The sequence below is a fragment of the Pollachius pollachius genome, assembly GCF_949987615.1.
Source record: "Pollachius pollachius genome assembly, chromosome: 17".
NCBI lineage: Eukaryota > Metazoa > Chordata > Actinopteri > Gadiformes > Gadidae > Pollachius > Pollachius pollachius.
The window spans coordinates 5,442,115-5,464,173 of NC_136950.1; the positions used below are offsets into that span (position 1 = coordinate 5,442,115).

Below are 22,059 nucleotides of genomic sequence, written 5' to 3' on the forward strand. Positions count from 1 at the left end.
ATGTCCAGAGCGGCTGGCTTTAGCAGGAGGGACAGACCCCTCAACTGGTCCAGCACAGCGGTCAGGAACTCATGGGCGTCCTACACACACAGACACACACACACACACGCGCCTGCACCTAGCCCCAGGGCAGCAGCTCTGTCCTCCTGGGGCTGCCCCGCCTCGGTGGGGGGCGCCGGGCTGGAGGGAGGGGCCGTGGCTGGGCCGACCTGGACCACCTCGGAGGGGGGGGCCGTCGGCCTGGTGACTTCACTAGTAGGATCAAAAACAACCCCCACACACACACACACACACACACACACACACACACACACACACACACACACACACACACACAGACACACACACAGACAGACAGACAGACACACACACACACACACACACACACACACACATACAGACACACACAAACACAGACACACACACAGACAGACAGACAGACACACACACACACACACACACACACACACACACACACACACACAGACACAGACACAAGTTCAAAATGATCTTCAATCACATTGCTCTGCTAAGAACAGAAAATAATAATAATGACAATAGAAGTAAATGATAAAGGTCATAGAATATCAAAGTAATATTACTGTACATGAAATGTGCATGAAATGAACAATACAAATAAACATGATAATGACATAAATAACTAGGGGACTGTTCAGGTGAACATGCGTGGTAGGCCTCGCGGTCGTAGGGCCCTGTGTGTGTAAAGGATCAGTTGTTTAAAGGACCACCTGAGCTGCTGACCACACCAATGGTTCTGTCCTCCGGCCAACCTCTGCCCCAGTCGTCCCTGTTGCAATGACGCAGATGATTTAAAATAGGCTGGAGTCAGGAGGAGCGCTGCGCACTAACATATTCAAAAAGACACATCAGTTCAGTGAGACTGAGTGGGACCGACCTCGGGGGGGGGGGGTCTGCTGCAGCAGGAGCTGGGGGCTGGGGCTGCCTGGGTGAAGGAGATCACAGAGTCTGGGCCTCCATCGCTCCGGGGGGCTCAGGGGGGTCTCAGGGTGCTCTGGGCCTCCATCGCTCCTGGGGGGGCTCAGGGGGGTCTCAGGGTGCTCTGGGCCTCCATCGCTCCTGGGGGGCTCAGGGGGGTCTCAGGGTGCTCTGGGCCTCCATCGCTCCTGGGGGGCTCAGGGGGGTCTCAGGGTGCTCTGGGCCTCCATCGCTCCTGGGGGGGCTCAGGGGGGTCTCAGGGTGCTCTGGGCCTCCATCGCTCCTGGGGGGGCTCAGGGGGGTCTCAGGGTGCTCTGGGACTCTGGGATGGGATGTTGGCCTGCTCCTCAACATCCCACCCACCCACCAAAGACCAGAGGGCCCTTCCCCCGACTCCCACCCCCACCCCGGGCTGTTCTACACCTGGACACACAAAGAAAACACCACGAATTGTAGAATACTGCAGACTCATTCATCCCATCATTATCTACAGTGGAGCTCATCTGGGATCCAGCAGTCGTCCATGTTACAGCAGAACTCTCGAGGGGGGGGGGGGGGGGGGGGGGGGGGGGGGGAGACGGCACAGAGCCTGGGCCGGACCCCAGAGACTGAAGGGGCGGGGTCACGCCTTGTTTCCTGTTTCATTACAGAGATGTTCTACCAAAGAGAAACTCAGTTGTGCTCGTCAATGACGCTTTCAGAAAGGGATTTTAATTAACTGAGTGAATATAATGGCCAGCCTACCAGATGTTGACTTGAAACCTGGCCTGCTGGAGTCCAGATTATCTGTCTGGTTGCCTTTTGAACGTGATTTAATTCTTCCTCCTACCTGTCGCTGGTAGAACAGCAGGTAGGCTGTGCGTTGCCGCCGGCGACAGACAGCCCTGCCGGTGGTCCGTGACACCTTCAGGTCATTGTAGCGCAGCCATTGGTCAGCCAGGTTGTTGCCCTCTTCCGGATAGGCCCCCTCACTGATGTAATGTCCTGGGGGCGGGTTCAAAGACACATTTCTGACAAGCCCAATCATTTCATCCTCATGATCGATCATCAATAATCAATAAGTCAATCATTCAATAACCAATCTACCCAGGACAATGTAACTGCAAGCGACATACACAAAACTCTGAAAGTGTATGTGTGTGTTTGTGCGTGTTTGTGTCACCTGATGTAGCTCGGGCACCGATGTGGCTCAGTACACTCACGAGTGTGTACTTCTCCTGGGAGGGAAACACGTATCATACTGAACAGTTAGCACGGCGTCGGCAGGACAGCAACAGGTTCACACATAGAGAACATTTCCTGCACTTCTTCTCCCTTCATCTACTAACAGTTCAGGTTGAAGTTAAGCTCAAGTTAGGGCGGCTATATTACCTTATATTAGCAAGTATTCTGCATGTTTATCTTGCTTTATGTTATTAAAAAGACAAATTTGTATAACTTATTAGCTTCTTATCTCTCTAATATTCTCTCTCTCTCTCTCTCGTCCTCTCACCATGATGGTGTTGTTGTCCTCACTCCCTGCCTCTGTAGTATTAAATAGATCATTTGAAGGGTTAGTAAAGACTACACCTATTCATCGTTAACGTTATTCAATCAAAATATACTCTTTGTCAATGTCTGTCCTTGCTTATTCTCTTCATGTGTACATAATACTGAAACAAGAGATATAACTGGATAAGATATTGGATCTTCTGGACAGGACAGGGACAAAGCTACAGCACCTGTCCCAATGCTGAGCCCCAGGTTTCTGGACAGGAGGACTTCATCCTCCACCTTCTCTATCCTCCCAGTGAGGGTGAAGCGGAAGCGTTTCAGGTGGAGGACCAGAACGCTGCAGGAGACGAGGCAAAAGCAGGTAGAGCGACAGGAAGTATTACAAAGAGACTCACCATCTGTTCAGAACCGGTCAGAGTCAGACGCTTTCTGTCCAGAACCGGTCTGAGCGAGTTCTAACACATTAAGGGTGGGGGTTGGAAACCCACCGGCCCACTATGCTATGCCACCTTCCTGTTACAACAAACACTGGAAATAAAACCTACTGTAGAGCATTATCTCTCTAGCTTGTAGAATCACTCACTTAGGTAGGGTCAGGAAGCAGGTCTGCGTGCCAGATGTATTTCCTCCGCACTGGCAGGCGTACTTCAGAGAGCTCTCCTACAAAACAACACAACACACGCCTGGGTTTGACCCTCACACAGAGCAAGCATCCACACACAGCAGCACCGAGGGGAGTGATGAGCGACAGCATGGTGGATCCATGACCTAGAGTGGGGTCACTGACCCTGAGGTATCTGTCCAGGGCCTGGCTCACCGAGCCTCCAGGCTCCAGGTCCAGGGACAGGTTGGTGAAGACCTCCATGGACGAGGACTGGCCCTCACATCTAACACAGGAGAAGATACGGGAGACACTGATGAAGACTGCTGGCCAAGAGCAGGATACACTGCTGCTGGGGCCGACATCCTCCCTACATCAAGGCCTCCATATCGTTCACCACTAAGGTGAGGACCAAGGCGTACAGGGAGGACCTACAGGGAGGACCTCCAGGGAGGACCTACAGGGAGGACCTACAGGGAGGAAGTGTTTAATGTCTACTCTCCTCTGGAACAGCCGCCCAAAGGAACAGCAGCATCCCACAGCGGTCGATATCTTTCTAAGGAAAACCATTGACGGCTTAATGTCATTCAAGTAGTTTGTAGTTCCTCTGATCTATTTCTCAAATGTATCTCTGTGATTCTCTGATTTTCTATCGCTATTTTAAACTTGCAGAAGTATGGTCGCTTTGAAAACAATCAAAAGAGAGGCAGTGTGTGTGTCTGCCAGTGGGTTGAGGTGGAGCTGAGTTACCCCTTGCAGGTCCTGGTTCTCAACATGTTGAAGAGCAGGTGAGCCTCCACGGGGCAGGAGTAGGTCCTCCCCACCATGTCCAGAGCGGCTGGCTTTAGCAGGAGGGACAGACACCTCAACTGGTCCAGAACAGCGGTCAGGAACTCATGGGCGTCCTACACACACAGACACATACACACATACACATACATTAAACAGGCAAATACAGTCATACACACACAAACACAAGCATACACACAAGCACACACGCCAGCATGCAAACACACATACAAACACACACACTCACACACACACACACACGCACACACACATACACACATGTTGAACACAACCGCACACAAAGTAAAGAAGTTGTTTGGTATGTATGGAGAGGGGGGGGACTCACTTTTTGTCCACCGTCCTGGAACTCTGGGGCCTGCAGCGAAACCCTCTTCTTAAACGACCTTAGCACTGCCATTTTGTGGCCGTTGTTGTCGGAGCAACGTGATGTCCCGATGGCCACAAACTCCCTGGGGGGAGGAAAGTACTTCTATGTAGGAGGTAGCTGTCAATCAGTGGGTCTGTGTGTGTGTGTGTGTGTGTGTGTGTGTGTGTGTGTGTGTGTGTGTGTGTGTGTGTGTGTGTGTGTGTGTGTGTGTGTGTGTGTGTGTGTGTGTGTGTGTGTGCAGGGCCTCCGGACATGGGGTGTAAGGTGGACAGGCTTGGGGGGGCCCAAGGGAATTTTTTTTTTATTCTTCTACCACTCCCTAGTGGCAGGAGACCCACATTGCGCTCAGTGGCCATATGCCGCTAGGTCACGTCTCCTCCTATAGAGGAGACGTGACCTAACCCATCCTATCCCATCCTCCTGGGACGAATTTCAAATTATATATATGTAAACTTTATGTTAAAAGTATAAACCGTCGCGATTCCCATTGAAACCAATGGCGCGGTGATTATTCATCAAAACGAGAGCTGGTAAATTGCGAAAAATGAATTAAACTGTAATCAGACAACGTGGTTATATGCTATAGACCCTAGAGTATCTGTGATATAAAGGCTGGGACGAATTTTGAATTATAAATATGTACAATCCATAACGTTAGCTCTCTGGCTCATAGCTCGGACTAGAATATCTCCCGTTGCCAAGTCGTAGCTACGGTCCGTCCTATTTATGTGAAAAACTTTATATTTTGATTGAAAACGCATGAAAATATAAATGAATGATCTTCATTTCTTTTCTTTGGCAAGTGACCATGGTATAAGCGGGATAATGCCCTTCGAGGTGTAAAAAACATATTTGATCGATCGTAATTAAAGGGGACTACTTTTTGAGGGAGATGAACTCAAACAGAGTATAATTTTAATAAGCATGCAATACGAATAAGAAAAAGCATAATTATTAAAGTATTTGAATTGTTTTATTATTTGGCAAGCAAGAAGTAGAATAAATGGGATAATCAGTCTTATTAAAAGGGTTTGTGAAACCAACGGCACAACAAGACATGATTGCGCTCTCGTCTCTTTCTGCAAACGACATGCGCATAGAGCGGGGAGTGACGTAGTATGACGTAGACTGATAATCCCTCTATACAGTACTAAAGTGTGACGTTTCCATAGCAACCGATTTTCGGTTCTACACAAACCAAATTAACGGGAAATCCTATGCCACACGAACGTTTTATAGAAAAGGAATGATTTTTTTGCAAATTGATTTGCGAGTTTGCTTTACAATTATGTAAGTAATATTGAAAATAGATTGTCTTCATAAAAAATAATTAAAAAAAACGTTTACGAAGTTTTCCTTTTAATACCCCAGTGGAATACATGAACGCCTCGACATTTTTCGAATGGTATTGATTTTCACCTCTTGAAATTGATTTATTTTTCATTTTGAAAGAAACAACACATCGAAGCAATGGAGAAGGCATCTCTCGTTCGGTTGTTTAGAACTAAAAATCCGGTTGCCAGGACAACGTGACGTTTTCACTTTAGTACTCTATTGTTGGCTATGCACAGTGGGCATACCACTTCTAAAATACAAAAAAGCAAACAAACAAACCAACAATCCATCTCTGCAATCCTACTTTGAAACTACTGAAAGTTATTCTCAAATTCTGTCTAAATTTTGCCATTGTAGTTTACATATAAATCTCTAGAAGTCAATAGTTAAGTGGTCATTGTTTTTTTCCATTAAATAGTATTCTCTTGAGCAGGCCCTGCAACTGAAAATGTAGGCTATGAATTAGAAGGGATTTGTGATTTGCCAGTGTCCAGCAGGTCACCCTAAAATGGATTAGAATGCAGGAAATCGCATCTTAGAAATTGAAAGTCTGGCTCCGCTCCAGAATTTGGTGCTACGCCCCTGTGTGTGTGTGTGTGTGTGTGTGTGTGTGTGTGTGTGTGTGTGTGTGTGTGTGTGTGTGTGTGTGTGTCTGTGTGTGTGTTTGTGTGTGTGTGTGTGTGTGTGTGTGCTAGTGTGTGTGTTTGTGTGTGTGTGTGTGTGTGTGTGTGTGTGTGTGTGTGTGTGTGTGTGTGTGCTTGCCAGTGTGTGTACCTGAGTAGCTGTGCAGAGGGATCTAAGCTCCAAGCCCACTGCATCTGCTCCATCTCCTGACTGAAGACCCTCACGGTCAGGAGACTCTGCAGGGTGGAGTTTAAATAGCAGCTCTGTGCCAGGTTGGGGAGCCTGAGAACACACACACAACAACGGGTAGCAAGGCTTCCCCTCACTACAGCACTAGCAACCAGGAGCCAGGAAGGAAGTACTTTGTCTATTATTGCATTGGTATTCATATCAAGGTATTATTATTATTTATTTATTTAAATAAGACCACAAATGAACGTTCATGAGATGAAGATACATCTATCGCCGATCAAGTATCAGTCTGGGATATTGATTGCTGCACAATTATCATGATTATGGTTTGTATTTTAAAGTGTAACTCTAACATGCATTCATATGGATAATATGCCAATATAGAGCCACAACCACCATCTAGTGGATATCGGCGGTAGTGCAGTTATACCGGCTGCCGGTCGGTGTACCGATGACCTCCCTGGTACGGATGCTGCTGGTGTGTCTACTGTGGGTTGGTGTGTATGAGCCCGTCATCCAGCACTCACCCCAAGAAGCCCAGCTGCTGCTCTGTGAGGCGAGGGGGGGCGGTCTGCCTGGTGAGGAGGCCACCAGACCGGGATAACGGCCCCCGGACGAGGGCCCCGTCTACGGAGGGTCCGGCCTGCACCCCATCACCCTGACTGTCCAACCAAGGGGTCCGGGCCTCCCTATGGGTTCAGACATAGATAGTTACTGTTTGGTCATCTTATTAGGGGCGCTTTAATCCAGTTTACAGGGAGTTTTCCTATGGATACTTTAATGAGCAAGTACGGTTTAGGGCAGCGTGCCCCAGGATGCTTAAAGGTACTGTGGACACTGGGGTTCAAACCCTGCCTGCTGGGAGTCCAACGTCTTCACCACTAGGACACTGTACCCCCCCCCCCCCCCCAATGTAGTACCTTATAGCAGATCAAGAGGCCTTTCAAAGGTCACTACACTCAGATGGGCCAACACTAGTCTCATTTTGGAGAATGGTATCCATGTGGAGGTCTAGGATTAGACCCGGGGTCCCCCGGGGTCCCCTGGGGTCCCCTCCTCCTGCACCTACCCCAGGGCAGCAGCTCTGTCCTCCTGGGGCTGCCCCGCCTCGGTGGGGGGCGCCGGGCTGGAGGGAGGGGCCGTGGCTGGGCCGACCTGGACCACCTCGGAGGGGGGGGCCGTCGGCCTGGTGACTTCACTAGTAGGATCAAAAACAACACACACACACACACACACATACACACACACACACACACACACACACACAAACAGACACAGACCCAAACACATGTTCAAAATAATTTACCATCACAATTCCTGTGCTTAAGACAGAACTATTTATAAAGATATTAAAATAGAAGTAAAAGATAAAGGTCCTAGAATATCAAATTAATTATTAACGTACACAAAATGCGCATTAAATGTACGGTATGAATAAACTTGATGAATACAGGTAATACATGATAGGTCCAGCTACAGTGGGGATAGGCCTTGTGTGTGTAAAGGATGAGTTATTTAATGTTTCACCTGAGCTGTTGGCCAAACAGGGCAGCTCCTCCCGTCAACTTCTGCTCCTGTTTTCGCTGTAGCCAGTAATACGGTACGTATCAGTCATAGTGAGGAGAAGAGATTTCAGTCATACACAGAGACATAGAGAATAGATCTTCTAATGTATGAATTTGAGATTCAACTATATAAGCTGAAGTAAATAGTTTGATATGGGCCATGGCTATACAGCTTGAATAAATAAATCCTACTTTGGGGCCACTTTAATCCAGAGGAGGACGACTACAGACTATGATCCTCAGATAAGACCTGTCAGTTCAGGAGCAGGAGACCAACCTTGGGGAAGCGGAAGTGTCGCATCCACCCCCAGCAGGGCCTGAGCCTCTGGAGGTGGTGCCTGCTCTGGGGGGGCGGAGCTGGGTCTGAGTGGGTGGAGGAGACGGAGCCCGGGGAGTCCCGGTGGTCCTCACTGCTGATGCTCAGCGTGTCGACGCTGCAGAGAGCCACAGAGAGACCCTGAGCCGCTGGGGGCCGTGTCGGGTCGACCTGCTCCGCCGCAGGACTCGCCCGGCGTCTCTGTTGAGGAGGAATACCACAGAACACTTAGCAGACAGTACAGTAATGTATACTTTACAGAAGTACAGAAGTATTTGTACATGCGGATTGGATTTTCTTTAAAGGAGAGCAACGAGATCAAAGTGGAACAGCCGCTGAAACTCATGTGCTGGTTTCATTCGGTGGGCCTCACGTACCTTAGGTGCAATGCAGGGCCAGCAACACAGGCTTGCTAAGAAATTCATTCTCGCACGATAATAATTTAGCAATGCTGAATTATTATCATCCAATCTCTCTGCTCGTCCAACTTGAAATGCCTCAACTGGAACATGAGGGTGGTTGCTAGGGCTGCCTTGGAATGGGCCTTATTATGACATCATAGAGCCATTAAAGAACCGATGTATTGGAGCATTCTATCATGTGTGTGTGAGTGTGTTTTACTTTATTCAATAAGCTTTGTTAATCCTTTTTTAATACATACATAGATTCTAACCTGTGTGGGAATCGAACCCCTGACCCTGGCAGTGTCCATCGCTCCTGATGGAGTCCTGAGATAAACCTCATCCTGTGTTCTGATATACTGGGATGTGATTCATAATCATACGTGTGGTTCATGTGAATGGACCAGAAACTAATTGTACTGCGGTGATGTGATTGGAGGATATTATCAATATATTTAATGAGTCATCTTTTGAGTTAGGCCTCTCATAAATCCAGATGTTATTGCACTCAAACAATTGAGATAGCATGATTAAAGATGGACTTTGGTTTTCCCTCCTGTCAGCTGCCACTTGTAGGTTCATCCTGAATTGCTTCAGGACCTTATGTGTATGCTGACAGTAGATATACCACAGAACTATTATTAGACATTACACATTTCCCTCATATTAACATCAGCAGTCGCATTCGTACATAGATGTGCTTTTTTTACCCTGCCAGATCAATCATTTTTAATGCTAACAGACATTGAATCTCATGTAGTTCTCTGGCAGAACACGCTAGCCTCACTCTGTGAACAGGTCAACTTATTCTTAATTATTTTCTGGTATCTTAGGAAAATCGTGACCTATGGCAGCGTTCTGTTTCCCAATGACATCCAAATCACTGTGTGCCCTAATCATGTGTCTACACAGAATAACCCCATTGATAACTTAAATTGAATCATATATCTGCTTAACAGAAGTCAGATATTTAATGTACCTCAATATATTTTGGCAGACTTCATGGAGGCAAACATGGATTTTACAGTATTTATTTTTAAAGAAACATACTATTCACAACAGGTAATTGATGGGCTATTAGGATAGCCTATCATAATACACCACTTGTTATGTTAGCATTAGTAATGTGTGTGGCTGAAAGGGAAATCTAATTGTTCTTTATTTGTAATCTCGTCAACACACACGGAAATGGTTTTGAATACATTTGACATTATGCCAACTTCACCCAGACTGTGTGTCAGCCATGGGGAACTGGCTAAATACAAATGCATCCAACTTTGTCTATTGAGGTAAAAACCGTTACAATAATCACATAAAGCATTATTTCTCTGCAGTAGTATGTATGCAGGTTATCTTCATTTTGGTTTTTGGTGGTCGGACCATCTATCGATCCAAGGCTTTTTTTGCCCATGTCTACTACAATGTGGATGACTGCACTTTGGCTGTCGTACTCCAGTACTATTGAAATGTTCACAGCACATCATCTTTCACCAAACCACTGGATCTAGCTACACAACTCTTTACAAACCCTACAAGAGACAGCGCTCACTTGACTTCATTAAGCTGAATGACATGACGTTTATAAGGAGGTCCTTGTTGCCATCTGGAATGTATCCTAAAACATCACTTTTGTATAATTTGTTTTGCCATACAAAAGCCTAACCAGAGGTTCAGTCACTGTCAAAGCCACAGCAATGTCAAAGTTTCATGAGTGAAATGTGTTGAAGGCCGATCTGTGCTAACAGTTGATTGGGCTGAGGCTGTTTTCCGGGTCTCCGATTGGTTCCTCGGGCTGCTCGTCGGTCCACCTCCTGTTTATTGGTCAAGATCACAGACCCGGGTCAGTTCAACCTACCAATAGCTTTCCAATATTCGGTATACCGTGACACATGCATCTCTATGTAGAATAAAACATGACATAAAAAGGTGACACTTAAAAGATTAATCAGAAAATTCTGACTAGAATGCCTAACGCCTTGTATATTGTGTACAAGTAATTACAATGGTGATGCAAGAACACATTAAAACACACCTGGAAACGCCCAGTTTCAGCAGGTCTGTGCTACCTACTATAGCGAGCAGCTTCTACTCATGAACTCTGACCCCACTTCCATTTCCCCTGTTTGAGGTATGCACCCTCGTCTCAGGATTTGAATGAGGCTCCATTTTGTGGAAGTTCAAGGTTGAAAGGAAACTCTGAATTTTGCCCATAGGAGGCCAGTGGTTCATTACTCATCACAGCTGAACGCAGACACCCACAAAAGCCTACATTCACCAATTCCAATAGGACAAGCAGACATGAGCAAAGCATTTGGCATTGAATCTGACAGTGACCACCCAGGCTCTTTGTTGCCTGGCTTTTGTTTGAACAAATACAACTGCTGTAGGACCATATTAGCAACACAATGTGAGATTAGGAAGCTGTTGACTGGCTCATTCCTGGTCTGCATGCGTTTGAGTGCGTGGTTAGGTGTGTGTTAAGGTTATTGGAGTTGACATACCATCAGTGAGCTGCGAAATGCGACACATTCCCTCCATAAACCTCAATGAGTTACGAGTGAAACGCACACGAAACACACAACACTGCACGAAGAAGTGACCTCAGAACATTATTTGGTTTATTTCCCCTGGAATGAACCAACGGGGTCAACACTTAAAAATAAGTCACCTTTTCATACAACACAACACAAACAACATTTAAACACAAAACAGACGCTTTTGTTTTGATTAAGTAAAACCCACTGTTCAGAGTAAATTGTTTAATATTTCCTTGTTACTTGCATGTCGGATACTGTGATGGATGTGGGTGTATTTGCTTAGTTTGTAATATCATACTTTTAGTTAAATTAAATCTCTATCTACATATGTTACACACTTGAAGAATAGTAGCTACTATCAGTGTTATATAAAAGTGTAGGAAGGAATTTAATTTTGCAGCAGAGTTTTCTCCAGTTGCGTAAATGTTGATCCTGAATCAGTCGTCAATATCAGTGTTCTTTTCAATTTAACTAGACAAGTTGTGTTTTTGTTTAACACTCTGGACGAGTCTGTCAAGATTTTATACCCAAATTGGATTCTGGAGATTCTTCTTCCTCCTACCTGGACCAATGTCTGAATGACATTGCATGCCTTAATCTTTCGGCATCCCTTCACCAATGTTCGCTGGTCCCTTACGCTATCTCTTCGTCCGCCTCCTCATCAAAGTTCTCCTCCTCCTCGGCCGTGGCGTCCTGGTACTGCTGGTACTCGGACACCAGGTCGTTCATGTTGCTCTCCGCCTCCGTGAACTCCATCTCGTCCATGCCCTCGCCCGTGAACCAGTGGAGGAAGGCCTTGCGGCGGAACATGGCAGAGAACTGCTCCGAGATGCGCTTGAAGATCTCCTGGATGGCCGTGCTGTTGCCGATGAAGGTGGCCGACATCTTGAGGCCGCGGGGCGCCACGTCGCACACCGCCACCTTCACGTTGTTGGGGATCCATTCCACAAAGTAGCTGCTGTTCTTGTTCTGCACGTTGAGCATCTGCTCGTCCACCTCCTTCATGGACATCTGGCCGCGGAACACGGTGGCCACCGTCAGGTAGCGGCCGTGGCGCGGGTCGCACGCCGCCATCATGTTCTTCGAGTCGAACATCTGCTGCGTGAGCTCCGGCACAGAGAGGGCGCGGTACTGCTGGCTGCCGCGGGCCGTCAGCGGGGCGAAGCCCGGCATGAAGAAGTGCAGGCGGGGGAAGGGCACCATGTTGACGGCCAGCTTGCGGAGGTCGGCGTTGAGCTGGCCGGGGAAGCGCAGGGAGGTGGTGATGCCGCTCATGGTGGCCGACACCAGGTGGTTGAGGTCGCCGTAGGTGGGCGTGGTCAGCTTGAGCGTGCGGAAGCAGATGTCGTAGAGGGCCTCGTTGTCAATGCAGTATGTCGCGTCCGTGTTCTCCACCAGCTGGTGCACGGAGAGGGTGGCGTTGTAGGGCTCCACCACCGTGTCAGACACCTGGATGAGGGGTCAGGCCATTAGCCATCACATTCCCGGATCATCTCTCTATTGTAAATATTTATATATCCATATTTTATCGGCCTGTTATGATTCATCCAACATAAAAAAAAAATTAAAAAAATCTAGAAGGACCAATGAATGAATCCAACCAGGGTCACCTACAACCAGCCGTCGGCTGATAGATTTGACTTTCCGCAGGTCAACTTCAGGGTTAGCCATACCTTGGGGGAGGGCATGACACTGAAGGTGCTCATGATCCGGTCGGGGTACTCCTCTCTGATCTTGCTGATGAGCAAGGTGCCCATGCCTGAGCCCGTTCCCCCACCTAGAGAGTGGGTGAGCTGGAAACCCTACACACAAACACGCATAATACCTTCAACAAGCTGGGGTGGACTCGCACAAACAAAATAAATCCAACAAAGAGGCATTTCAGATTGCCAATAGTGAAACGGAGGGCTAACGTCCTATTGTAGACCTGCTTAAGGCCCACATCAGTGTTGCTCCGTTATTATCTACACCAAAATATATCAAAGTGTACCTGTAGACAGTCACAGTTCTCGCACTCCTTCCTCACGACGTCCAGCACCGATTCCACGAGCTCCGCCCCCTCTGTGTAGTGGCCTTTCGCCCAGTTGTTCCCAGCACCCGTCTGACCTGTGGTCAACCCATCACAACAAAGTTAAAAGAGGCACTTCCCTTATTATACGTCCCCCACATAAATATCCCCTGGTGCAGATGCAGACACACATCTCCCCTCCCCCTATTGTTGATAAAGTACCACACAGCTTAATTTACCAAACCTTAAACATTTGTTTAAAAGCCAAGTATTTCTACTATAATTTGTTGAGCAACGTATTGTACTTCAGTCCATTTTACTGGAGTGCAATGTGTAGAGCACTGTAGTGCAGTATGTTGCAACACATGGAGTAGGAGGACAGAGGGAGGGGTCCGTGTCCTCTGGTGAAGTCGGTTTGTTAAACAGAGCCAGGGCTGTTGGGACAGGAATGTTGCTCCACTGTTTATACAGTACTAAGAGCAGATATCCATCAGTGATCCCTTTTCAAATCGAGGTTATAGTTATGCCATGAACACGTGATATATATTATTTGCCTAAATTTAAGGGAGGGGTTAGTTTATATGGAAGACTGCATGTTTTTCAATCTGACCATTTACCTCATACACAAGGTCGGTGTGTCTAACTTAATGTACGAGTCTCCATTAACATGACGGTCAGCCCCTCGTGTTAAGGAGTCTAACTGGAGATAATCGCATATAACTTTATGACTCATGGCAATAAATTAAGTCATGATATGGGACATGTCATTTTAAATTAAGCCAAGGACATGGGACATGTCAACATTGGTTCATGCTGTCCATCTTGCAAAGCAAGCAGATATCTGTCCTTTAAAAAAATAAAAAAATTAAAAAAAGTTTAAAGCGGACATATTATTCCACCAGGTGTGAAATGTGATTAGCCTTACAAGCCGTTTCTAGTGATGTCATATGGGGCAGATTTTCGAAACGGCTTGTAAGGCTAATCACATTTCACACCTGGTGGCATAACATGTCCCCTTTGATTAGGTTTTGTGTTTACCAAAGATGAAGTTGTCGGGTCTGAATAGCTGTCCGAAGGTCCCTGAGCGCACGCTGTCCATGGTCCCGGGCTCCAGGTCCACCAGCACGGCGCGGGGGACATATTTATTTGCTGCACAAAAAAAAAAAACGAGCACATAATTCAATGCATCAGTTTCTGTATTTTAAAAAAATCCCAAAATAAACAAGTGATCATCACAACCCCTGAGGGCAGCCCAGGTTATTTATTCGGTTTGTTATGAATGAGATGCATCTAAAAACAAACCTGACTGGCATAACCCAAAAGAAAATCATATGCATAAAATACATCTGCACCACATTAAGAACAAGCAACAGGTTTAGATTAGATACACACTCGTAGAAACTGAGTACTTCATGCAATTCAATGTTCAGCCTATGGGGGAAGAAATTACGCACTTTAAAAATAAAACAAAATGGCCATGGGAAGAGTTGATCCTCCTCCGCATTACTGTTGCGGGCCCATGTTTGTGCAAGAGCAGAGGTATTTTGGCCAGCGGGTTTCTCCTCACTTTGAACTGACACATCTCCACCGGGAGAGAAGCTGTTATCTATCCATGTCAAAGGTCCCTCTCCACGCTTGCGCGTCACAGTGACTCAACGCATAGCGCACTCGGCTATCCAGAGTGCGCGAGGTCGTATGTTTGAATGAGCGCCTCCACTCCAGTCACCGTGAAGCGCATGCGTGGAGAGAGCCAAATGCCGTACATTTGAATGAACCGATAGTTTTACTCACAGGACGCCAGATTGTAGTAGACGTTCGCCCGCTCCAACTGCAGCACCGAGTCGCCGACATAGTTCCCGGTAGGGTCGATGCCATGCTCGTCACTGATCACTTCCCAGAACTACACGAGTCATTGAAGAAGAAGAAGCTGATGACGACGTTCAAATAAAACATCTTGTTGTGTTCGCCTGAACATTGAATGACCTACTCGTTCCTTAGTTAACAGGGTTAGTGAGACTAGTCGGATAAGTAGCGTGACGTTTAACTCTAAACTTTTTCTGTCAAACACTTTCTAATACAAACGTTGGCATCCGATTAATAATTCTAGGCCTACTCGTAAAAAGCAAGAAACCACTAAATTAATTATTACAAGTGAAAAAAGATCAAGAGAGCGCAACTTCGGTGACTCAGTTAATTAGATTCAGAACCAATGATTTAATCAATTTAAAATAAGGAAAAAAAAATTGTTAATTCATCGATTAGAGGCAAAAACGTTTATATTTATCAAATAATCAACGTTGACATGCGAGATAACATGTGCCTACCTTCGTGCCGATCTGATTTCCGCACTGTCCCGCTTGTAAATGAACTATTTCCCTCATGTTTCTTCTCGTGCGTAGGTCTGCTGTGCTCTTCAAATGTTTTGCTTCTGTCGGCTGGTGCGTCTCTGTTCTTATGAGAGCCTCTAGCTCAACCCGCGCTAAATTCCAACTCCAGAGCGCGTGCACGCGAGCACAACCGGGTACGAGTTTGGGCGGGGAGTCATTCCAAACAAAAGTTCATGAACTTGACGACTCCTTGTTCTGTTCCCTTGCTCGTCCATTATGGGTGTATTTAGAGTGGAGCTGATACGTATGGATAAAATGGGGCGCTACATGATAGAGTCTTAACTTGGAAACGTTCATTATGAACGACTTACACTCTATAGGCAACTAACCATGCATGTCTTAGTGGTCGAGGAAGCACAGAATGCGTCCTGAAACTAAATGGAACAGGTGCTTAACCTTCGCGCAGATGACGCATATATCAGCTGTTTCAGACTGCAGCAGCAGGGCGTGGAGCTTCGGTTTATAAAGTACGCCACCACCACGACATGATGTAAGTATTCTAACACTCAAGACACTTAATTCCACCACGGCATGATGTATGTATTCTAACACTCAAGACAGCACTTTAGCAAGTCCAGCAGAAAAGCAAACGGACAGAAATGTGTTCCTGGTCACCACAGGATGGGTGACTCTTTGTCAGGGCTATGTGTCTGGTTGTCACAGGAATGTTTTTGTAAGCATATACCAGGGCCGGAGGAAGTCCCCAGACGACTGACCTCATATCCCCGCAGGTGTTCCTGCTATTATACGCCCATGGTACAAAGCAGACACACCAATTGTCTAAAGCAAGTACACTATGATACGGTTATAATCATATAAATTATTTGTGAATTAAAGTGAGGATTAAGCACCTGAGATTAGTGGAAATAAAGCACCTCTATTTCACTGTTCTTTAGAAGGTCACATTGGCATTGCATTTAAAAAACATCTAAAACCATCAGATGATGCCGGGAAGGGAACTATTGGTTAAATGTCTGGCATTTGCCCCTCAGCAACCAGTTTGCTTAGAATATCACAAGGCCGTTACAACAAGATGCAACCCGTTTAGGTAACTGATGAAACAAATGCAAATATACAATTTTCAAATAAACAAAAATGATTGATGATGACGACTAATTTACATATATACTCCCTTATCTTACCCTTAAGCCAGGGGCTGACCCTAGGGGGTTGCTGTGACCCAGACCTGAAACCAAGTCATTGCAGCACTCTACGACCAGAATATGAACCAAGGCATCAACCACAGTTCGAGCCGCTCCCACCCCAACAGAGCGGAGCGTTCTGGACACATGATACACGGGCGGGGCCTAAACATTTGTGCTGGGCCTGGGGGCCGCTAGTGTATGCACAGGATGTAGTGGGCCGCCGTCAAAGTAGTAATAGTCGTTGTCCTTTCTGATGGCGCTTAGCGCTGAGGACACACCGTACAGCAGCAGCTGACCTGCCAATCTGGCGGAGTGGGCCAGGAGACGCATGGACCCCCTGGTAGAGAGACAGATTTAGGGAGAGACACAGCCCACGAGAGAGAGACATAGACCATTAATGAGAGACACAGGTTGAGATAGACAAAGTGAGAGACAGAAAGACAAACAGACAGACAGTCACAGGCGAGGAGTGAGACAGACTGGCAGAGGGACAGCACAAGGGAGAATATGGGAGACAGACAGACAGACAGAGAAACAGCACAATGGAGAGATGAAGAGAGACTGGAAGTTAGTATGCTAGATATTTGATTGTTGTGTTGCACTCATACAAACAACTTCAAACAACAAGCATTTACTGATGAATAATGGCTAGGGATTGGTACATTGGTCTGCCCTTACGAATGGTTACCAAAACAAAAACTTGCATTGAAACCTCCATTATTAAAATACGTGTCAATTCAACCCACAATGAAAAAAAAGTACCAGGCGGGGCCACTAACTTGATAGCAGGCTTGGCTCTGGTGCATCTCAGGTCATAGGAGACGGTGTACATCTCATACAAGGTGGCCCGGATCGACAGGCAGCCCAGGAAGTCTTTAGGGTGCAGTTTGAATAGGTCAAAGGTCAGATTGGCGATCCCACTCCCCTGAGGCTTCTGGGAGGGAGGGCAGGTCTGGATCGATAGTGACAATGACAATGTAAGGTTAGGTCGTTTGGGGAATCTAACCCAGATCCCCGTCTCCATTCCAGAACTGCCTGGAATGAGATTCTTTAATTGTGCAATTGTATTGGCAAGCGAATAGGGACACCTGATAGAGCAGGGGAGCCTTCGGGTAAATCAAATCAATCGACACCCACGCAGTTGTTCTGGTCCGTCTTGCTCTGCGCTGACGTACACAGCTTACAGGGCTGATGCAAACGGAATTGGGTTTCGGTAGCCACACACGCACACGCGCACACACACACACACACACACACACACACACAGACACACACACACACAGGAAAACTCCCAACCTTCTCTCAGCCAAAGCGAGAGATGCACTTCTTTAGAAAACCTATTTCACATTGTCGTGCCTTGCTTTCCGTCCACATCTGGCCCCTCTTCAGCACCATGAGGGCATTATGGCTGTGGAGAGGCTGGAAGAAGGCCTCACATTCAACCACAGTCCCATCCTCCTCCAGGACCAGAGTCAGGTCATGGCTGGAGGCAAGGAACACGGGCCGCCTTACAGTAGTGGGAGGAGCATACAAGGAGATTAAGCTAGTGTTCTCCTCGTTTTAGATGTAATTTGAAAAGCAACAGCGCTTCCTGGTGGTGAAGTGGTATTCAAAGCTGAACTAAGTACACACCTTTGTATCAATAAAAAAAGGTACAGTGTACCATTTAGTAGCAACTAGCAACATATTGCAACCAACGTAAAAATAAAAAAAAAACTCATCCCACCGCAACGTCAGTACAGTATTTAAATGATTGGCAATTTTTACACTACCATAATGGCTACATAAACGGCTACATAAATGGCTACATAAACACTACCATAGTTTATAGAAGATTGAGCTCTGCTAAAAAGAGTAAAGACAAAGTGTGGATGTTGGCGAAGACTCCTACAACGCACCGAATATCTAATATATCTGGCACGTTTGGCAACTACTCGGTTGTTTCCGTCGGAACATTTATCGAGGTGCACCCTACGTGGTGCGCTTGAAAAATAACCCGGGTCCTACGACACATCCCAAAACATGTTTTTCCTTTTATAGATTTAATACGTATAACATCGGAATTCACAATGAAGTTTCGATCGAAAATTATAGATATTGGATGTCTCAATCACTTCACACGTAAGTTTTTCAAAACAAATTAAGATCAATAACTTTCATGGAATTGTTCAGTTGTCAATCTTTCCAAATATTCGCTGTTTATTAAAATAACTTGCGCAAGAATATAATTCCCGTACTTTGTTTTTTTGTAACCAGGTGTTGTGACTACCATCTCTAAACTGACCAAGACGTGCGTCCTCAGGCTCACTCCAGACAACCTGTACTTTGTGTTGTCTGGTAAAGTGGCCAATGGAGGGGTGGGTATGTGGTGTGAACTATCTCAGGTAAGAGTACAATGCCTTGGGCGCATAATATGTTATACACTCAAAGTATTACAGCGATGAACACAAATGTGTCTTTGACAAATGGAAGGCTACTAAATGATACAAGACAGCGTTTGTTCGTGTTGCCATGAACACCCCCACCTGTCACTCTACAGGCCAAGTTCTTTGATGAGTTCCAGCTGGAGGGTGTGTCAGCGGAGGCCAATGAGATTTGCCTGGAGTTGGCACCTGACAACCTTTCCAGGGCACTTAAAACCGCCCAGAATGCCAAAACTGTTAAGATCAAACTGACAAAGAAACACTGCCCCTGCTTGACCATTGCTGCTGAACTGGTGAGCTGGATTTCTGTCTTCTCCAGATCCACATGCTTCCATTTATAGGAGCATTATTGCTGGTTGGGCATGACATTAAACTCAACATCAATCCAAAATGTTTGTTGAAATGTTTAATCCAATAGATTAACTATCCAAAAACATGTTTCTGAGCATGTCTTAATGGATAAGGTTGTCCTATTTAAAAGATAATTATACATGTTTTTTTTGTGTGATCACTAATATTTGAATTCAATTTCATCAAAGCAATCATTTATACACACATTTTAATGTATTTCTAGATGGGCTTTTTTTGGCTCTAACAAACGCTTCCTTCACCCCGTTTCTTTCCCCCCATTTTTTTTCTTCCCCAGCCAACAATGTCCAGCGTGAGTCGGGTTGTCACCCACGACATCCCTGTGGACGTCATCCCCAAGAGGCTGTGGAATGACTTCAAGGAGCCCAGCATGCCTGACTTTGACGTAAGGGATTTCCTCCATAGCTTCTTGAAACCCTCCGGATCTCACATTCTGTTCTCTGCAGATCACTCAGGCCTAGATTCGGGTGATGTTTTGAAATTAACCACTGAAAATAAATTACAATTAAGTATATGTGCAAAGTTGATCAACTCAATTTTGAATAGATTCATAATTGATGGATTATCAACAATAAATGAATTGTACTATTGTGGTCGATTCTTTCCTGCAGGTAAGCATCTACATGCCCCCTCTGAAGATCATGAAGAATGTGGTGGACAGAATGAAGAACCTCTCCAACTTCCTTGTAAAACACTTTGTCAAAATTGGCAGTCAACACTTCTTAATTAGAACTGCTCCATTTCTGTTGGAAGTGGTGTGTGTATATGTAATAAGTGAGGATATGATGTGTTTTTTTAGGTCATAGAAGCCAACATGAATGGGGAGATGAACCTGAAGATAGAGACTGACTTGGTCTCGGTCACAACCCACTTCAGAGACCTGGGCAACCCACCCTGGGGTACGTTGTACAATTGGTTTATTGCACATATAAAGATTTCCTTTTTACACATCGACATATCTTTTAAATGTGATTCTGTATAAAGCGATCTGAATGGGCCTTTTGTGTTGAGGGTGACTCTATAAATAGACTTGCCTTGAAGGTAATAAGTGTCAGGAACTCCTTCAGCTCAAGCTCATGCATTCAGAGTCCTGCGATCTCTTTGGGTGGAGAAAATAACAAACAATGTTAGTTAGAATCATAAAATACAAACTCTTCCAGGCAACGGAATGAGTAGGGGAAGGCCTCATTTTTAAATTAATTTACATTATATATTGGCAATTTAAAGCTATTGGAAATCTGATCACTACAGCTATGTTCTTTGGTCTCTCACTCTCTCACCCACGATTAATTTCCATTCCCAACACTTCTTTAACCCTCTTCCACATCTCCTCCCCACCACGTCCCAGCTGGGGGTGATGGGTCGCAGGCGGGGGCCAACTCCCAGAGGGACCCTGAGACCATGGTCCAGGCCCGGGTGGACGTCAGGAAGCTGCAGCAGTTCCTCATGGGACAGCAGTTCAACCCTAGCAAGGCCATGTGTAGTAGGTCCAGCTTCACCGTTGTCCTCACATGAACGGCATGTCACAATGAACGCCTCCATTTTCGAACCATTGAAGCATTGGGATATTTGTTTTTAGTAATGTTTTTTCATATTTTAATAATGAATTGTGAAATGATTCATAATCATAGGGGGAGGCTTAGGGCTAGTTGAAACTGCCGCAGCATTTCTCATGTGATGTTGCAAAATGTTTTTGTTGGACTAGGTTATGGTGTATTTGTTAATTTCGAATTTTGCAGTAACACAACTCTCTTGTCCTTTCAATATGGGTATCGTCAAAAGAAATCCCATAATGCATTCTAATACCAAAGCGCTATACTTCTCGTCAGATACAAATATAGCACCAGGTCCCCTTAAAGGAGACATGCAAAGATGACCGATTTATATTGAATTGATTTTTACAAAATGAGCAAGTAGGTGTTCAGCCTCATCCAATGCTCTGGTCTTCCAAACCCAGAACCTACCAGCTTGGAGTCAAAAAACCTAAAACACAGGACAATCCATACCATATTTTTCCCCTCATGTTTGCATCTAAAAAATACCTCAAGTGAATGAGCTACTATCTTAAACCATATGATGAACAAGATGTTTGGTTCTTACTCTTCCCCTTAGATATCGTCCAGGATACCATCATCCACTTGATTCTCCTTTATGAAGATGTGTCCTTGCAGTACTTCATCCCTGCTGCGGCCTAGGAACCTTACGCTCCTGAACAAGGGACCGTCCAGAGAAGCACCATCAACGTCATACAAGGCCCATTCATGTTCCCAGTCTTATAGGACTGTTCTAAAAGTCTAACATTTATTTTAAGATTAAGGGTTCAATTTGTTTTTTGGATGATCAGTCAACCAACTTGATTGGAGAATGTACATCTGGGTCAAAACCCACCTTGATTTGTGTTTAGGTTTATTGTGCATATGTTGTAATTATTGTAAATATACACGTTGAAGTATGTGCAATTGTCTGCACTCCTAGTACCCTCTGTTCAATAATAATGGTTTTCACTCATTTCATTAAGTGACGCTGTC

The 22,059-nt window shown here is 45.7% G+C and overlaps 2 protein-coding genes across 4 annotated transcripts; one reads left to right on the top strand and one right to left on the bottom strand.

The window, feature by feature from the left end:
• Positions 1-11,258: 11,258 nt before the first annotated feature.
• Positions 11,259-15,664, bottom strand: tubb6 (tubulin, beta 6 class V). The gene is made up of 6 exons (XM_079754828.1): positions 15,532-15,664; positions 14,999-15,107; positions 14,246-14,356; positions 13,190-13,305; positions 12,873-13,001; positions 11,259-12,648 (listed from the first exon to the last, which is right to left on the bottom strand). The coding sequence occupies exons 1-6, from the start codon at positions 15,586-15,588 to the stop codon at positions 11,833-11,835; spliced, it is 1,338 nt and encodes a 445-aa protein (XP_079610954.1). The 5' UTR covers positions 15,589-15,664; the 3' UTR covers positions 11,259-11,832.
• A 180-nt stretch (positions 15,665-15,844) lies between these two features.
• Positions 15,845-22,051, top strand: hus1 (HUS1 checkpoint clamp component). 3 transcript variants are annotated; one of them, XM_079754988.1, is made up of 9 exons: positions 15,845-16,084; positions 18,780-18,860; positions 18,996-19,123; positions 19,279-19,455; positions 19,809-19,916; positions 20,143-20,217; positions 20,331-20,430; positions 20,880-21,014; positions 21,644-21,942. In XM_079754988.1, the coding sequence occupies exons 2-9, from the start codon at positions 18,809-18,811 to the stop codon at positions 21,724-21,726; spliced, it is 858 nt and encodes a 285-aa protein (XP_079611114.1). In that variant the 5' UTR covers positions 15,845-16,084; positions 18,780-18,808; the 3' UTR covers positions 21,727-21,942. The 3 variants fall into 3 exon arrangements, with proteins under 3 accessions (XP_079611114.1, XP_079611115.1, XP_079611113.1); XM_079754989.1 differs by lacking the exon at positions 18,780-18,860 and having other exon boundaries at positions 21,644-22,051; XM_079754987.1 differs by lacking the exon at positions 15,845-16,084 and having other exon boundaries at positions 18,286-18,860.
• Positions 22,052-22,059: the final 8 nt, after the last annotated feature.

What these genes read in the sequence shown, in the direction of transcription:
- hus1 (XM_079754988.1), top strand. Translation starts at nt 18,809, where the DNA reads ATGAAGTTTCGATCGAAAATTATAGATATTGGATGTCTCAATCACTTC. An exon ending in ATGTCTCAATCACTTCACAC is followed by an intron (nt 18,861 to 18,995) that starts GTAAGTTTTTCA and finishes TTTTGTAACCAG; the next exon opens with GTGTTGTGACTACCATCTCT. An exon ending in CCAGCATGCCTGACTTTGAC is followed by an intron (nt 19,917 to 20,142) that starts GTAAGGGATTTC and finishes TCTTTCCTGCAG; the next exon opens with GTAAGCATCTACATGCCCCC.
- tubb6 (XM_079754828.1), bottom strand. Translation starts at nt 15,588, where the DNA reads ATGAGGGAAATAGTTCATTTACAAGCGGGACAGTGCGGAAATCAGATC. An exon ending in GAAATCAGATCGGCACGAAG is followed by an intron (nt 15,108 to 15,531) that starts GTAGGCACATGT and finishes TGACTCGTGTAG; the next exon opens with TTCTGGGAAGTGATCAGTGA. An exon ending in ACCCGACAACTTCATCTTTG is followed by an intron (nt 13,306 to 14,245) that starts GTAAACACAAAA and finishes GGTTGACCACAG; the next exon opens with GTCAGACGGGTGCTGGGAAC.